Source organism: Trypanosoma conorhini (genome assembly GCF_003719485.1).
Source record: "Trypanosoma conorhini strain 025E chromosome Unknown Tco_14.4_contig_00993, whole genome shotgun sequence".
NCBI lineage: Eukaryota > Euglenozoa > Kinetoplastea > Trypanosomatida > Trypanosomatidae > Trypanosoma > Trypanosoma conorhini.
Window position 1 is genome coordinate 2814 of NW_021705030.1, and position 2488 is coordinate 5301.

The window sequence follows — 2488 nt, forward strand, 5'->3', positions numbered from 1 at the left end:
ACTGGCGCCCGCTCTCCTTCGGTGCAGCGAAGAGTCATCAATGCTAGGTAGCACCGGCAGGAAGAGAGAGGGAAGCCCATTGACAGAGTTCATCATCATTAACAGGCACCCAATTTGGGAGACTCGCACATAAGCAGAAAAGGAACGGAAAGATAAACATTAGCAACAAAAGAAAATTGTTTTTGTTCCCATAAAAAGGCAACTTGACCTAGGCACAACACTGGAAGAAATAGGAGATGAGAAAGAGAGCACAGGCGACGCAGATGAGGTAGAAGGACTCCGCGAATTTGTAGTCCTGGTCCTTGAAGGGAGCGTACAGGGGCGACAGCGCAGTGTCATCCTGGCAGTAGCCCTTCATATATCCATACACAAGAAGGGCCACGCACACCCCAGACGCCGCAAACGCAAGAAAAATCAAGAGCGACGTGAAACACCCCAAGCAGCAAGACAACACCCTGCAGATCATCTGAATAACGGTAAGTAACACCACGATGAGGCCAACACCAATTGCACCCACAGCGGTGCCCTCGGAGACCCGGAAAAACAGCTTGTACTGCCCGCACAAGCTCTTACTCACCTTCTGCTCGGTCTCATTGCCATCGGGCAAGATCACCTCATTGTACCATAGCGTCTGCTTCATCGTCACAAGCTCGTTCTCCTTCTGGAAGACAGGGAAGATGTTGGCACACACAGCACAGGCGGTGGCCAATATAGCCAAAACCAACACCAGTACACGGAAACAGGGACAGCAGCACATGAGTCCTTTTTGGCGAGTGTGGGAGAGCCTACTTCTTGCCTTGCGCTTGCAACGGAGACACGGAGAGCAGGAGGGGAGAGAGAGAAGCACTGGCGCCCGCTCTCCTTCGGTGCAGCGAAGAGTCACCCACTGCGAGGAAACGCTGCCAGCTGCACGTGTGCGCCTGTGTGCGCTGCGATCACAAAAGGGCAGCGCCGACTTATAAGTCAGATGTTTGTGTATCGCTCGTCCGCGGGACGGTCGAAGTCGATGTCCAGCTCGCTTATTCGCCAGTCCTCATACGTGTTGTCAGGCAACACGCGCCGTATGATGAGCGGTATGACGCCCTCGCGGAGCTCCTTCTGTGCGATGGTGAGCGGGTCGGTCTCGCCCTCCAAAGCCACCAGCACCGGCGCGTTCATGCTAATCTGCAGCGCCCGTGTGCCAAGGATACGGGCACGCTCGTACTTCGTCAGAACCGGCGCGGTCACGCGATCCTTGTCGTCTCGTCGTACGGCGGAACCGCCTGCCGCCTTCCCAGATAGGACAACGTCCGCGCCCTCGCCCTCGCTCTGCTCGTCGTCGCTGCGCGGGGCGCTCTCCTCCTGCTCCTCACCGAAATTGAGACTCAGCCGGTCGTCGTCCTCGTCGCGGTCAGACATCCCCCTTCCTTCAATCGCGGCCCAGCAAGAAAACTGCACGGAGCAAAGGAAAGCAGGCAACACGCCAGCCACAAGCGCCTGTGCACTTCGCACAAGACGCCCAGAGCACCACAGGCCGAGGGGAACAGCCAGCGGTGTGCTGTGGTACACGAAGTAGACAAATTAGCAAACACAATACCAGACGGTGGCTTCAGAAGGAAAAAAAAATAAAACAATCTCATTTCTGCATTGCAGCAAATACATTAACGGGTGGACACAAAAACAAATAATGGAGGGAAGGCAAAACAAAGAAAACCTCTACAGGCAAAATAAACTTCCCTTTTCTACATGTTTCCTGTGAGAAACAAGCGGCAAGTTACTGAAAAAGCCTATGTCCGCCGAATAGCACAGAAGGGGAGTATTTAAAGGCCGCGTTCAGTGCTGACGCTTTCTACTCCTAGGCGCAGCAATGGAAGAAACCAGAGATGAGAAAGAGAGCACAGGCGACGCAGATGAGGTAGAAGGACTCCGCGAATTTGTAGTCCTGGTCCTTGAAGGGAGCGTACAGGGGTGACAGCGCAGTGTCATCCTGGCAGTAGCCCTTCATATATCCATACACAAGAAGGGCCACACACACCCCAGACGCCGCAAACGCAAGGTCAATCAAGAGCGACACGCCGTAAATAAAACAACATATTCTCTCGTGAAGAAACAGTTGAGTCACGGCAATGCCCACAACGATAAGGCCAACACCAGCTGCACCCACAGCGGTGCCCTCGGAGACCTGGAAAAACAGCTTGTACTGCCCGCACAAGCTCTTACTCACCTTCTGCTCGGTCTCATTGCCATCGGGCAAGATCACCTCATTGTACCATAGCGTCTGCTTCGTCGTCACAAGCTCGTTCTCCTTCTGGAAGACAGGGAAGATGTTGGCACACACAGCACAGGCGGTGGCCAATATAGCCAAAAACCAACACCAGTACGCGTAAACAAAACATGAGTCCTTTTTGGCGAGTGTGGGAGAGCCTACTTCTTGCCTTGCGCTTGCAACGGAGACAAGGAGAGCAGGAGGGGGGAGAGAGAAGCACTGGCGCCCGCTCTCCTTCGGTGC

The 2488-nt window shown here is 54.2% G+C and overlaps 3 protein-coding genes across 3 annotated transcripts; all 3 read right to left on the minus strand.

The window, feature by feature from the left end:
- Positions 1–208: 208 nt before the first annotated feature.
- Positions 209–757, minus strand: Tco025E_09142 (uncharacterized protein; the record flags this gene model as incomplete). The annotated part of the gene is made up of 1 exon (XM_029375968.1): positions 209–757. One exon carries the CDS (start codon positions 755–757, stop codon positions 209–211), a length of 549 nt encoding a protein of 182 aa, XP_029224069.1.
- Positions 758–963: 206 nt separating this feature from the next.
- On the minus strand, positions 964–1398 carry Tco025E_09143 (DNA-directed RNA polymerase subunit; the record flags this gene model as incomplete). The annotated part of the gene is made up of 1 exon (XM_029375969.1): positions 964–1398. One exon carries the CDS (start codon positions 1396–1398, stop codon positions 964–966), a length of 435 nt encoding a protein of 144 aa, XP_029224070.1.
- A 436-nt stretch (positions 1399–1834) lies between these two features.
- Positions 1835–2488, minus strand: Tco025E_09144 (uncharacterized protein; the record flags this gene model as incomplete). The annotated part of the gene is made up of 1 exon (XM_029375970.1): positions 1835–2488. A coding segment is annotated over one exon (654 nt), but the record flags the coding sequence as incomplete, so codon positions are not given.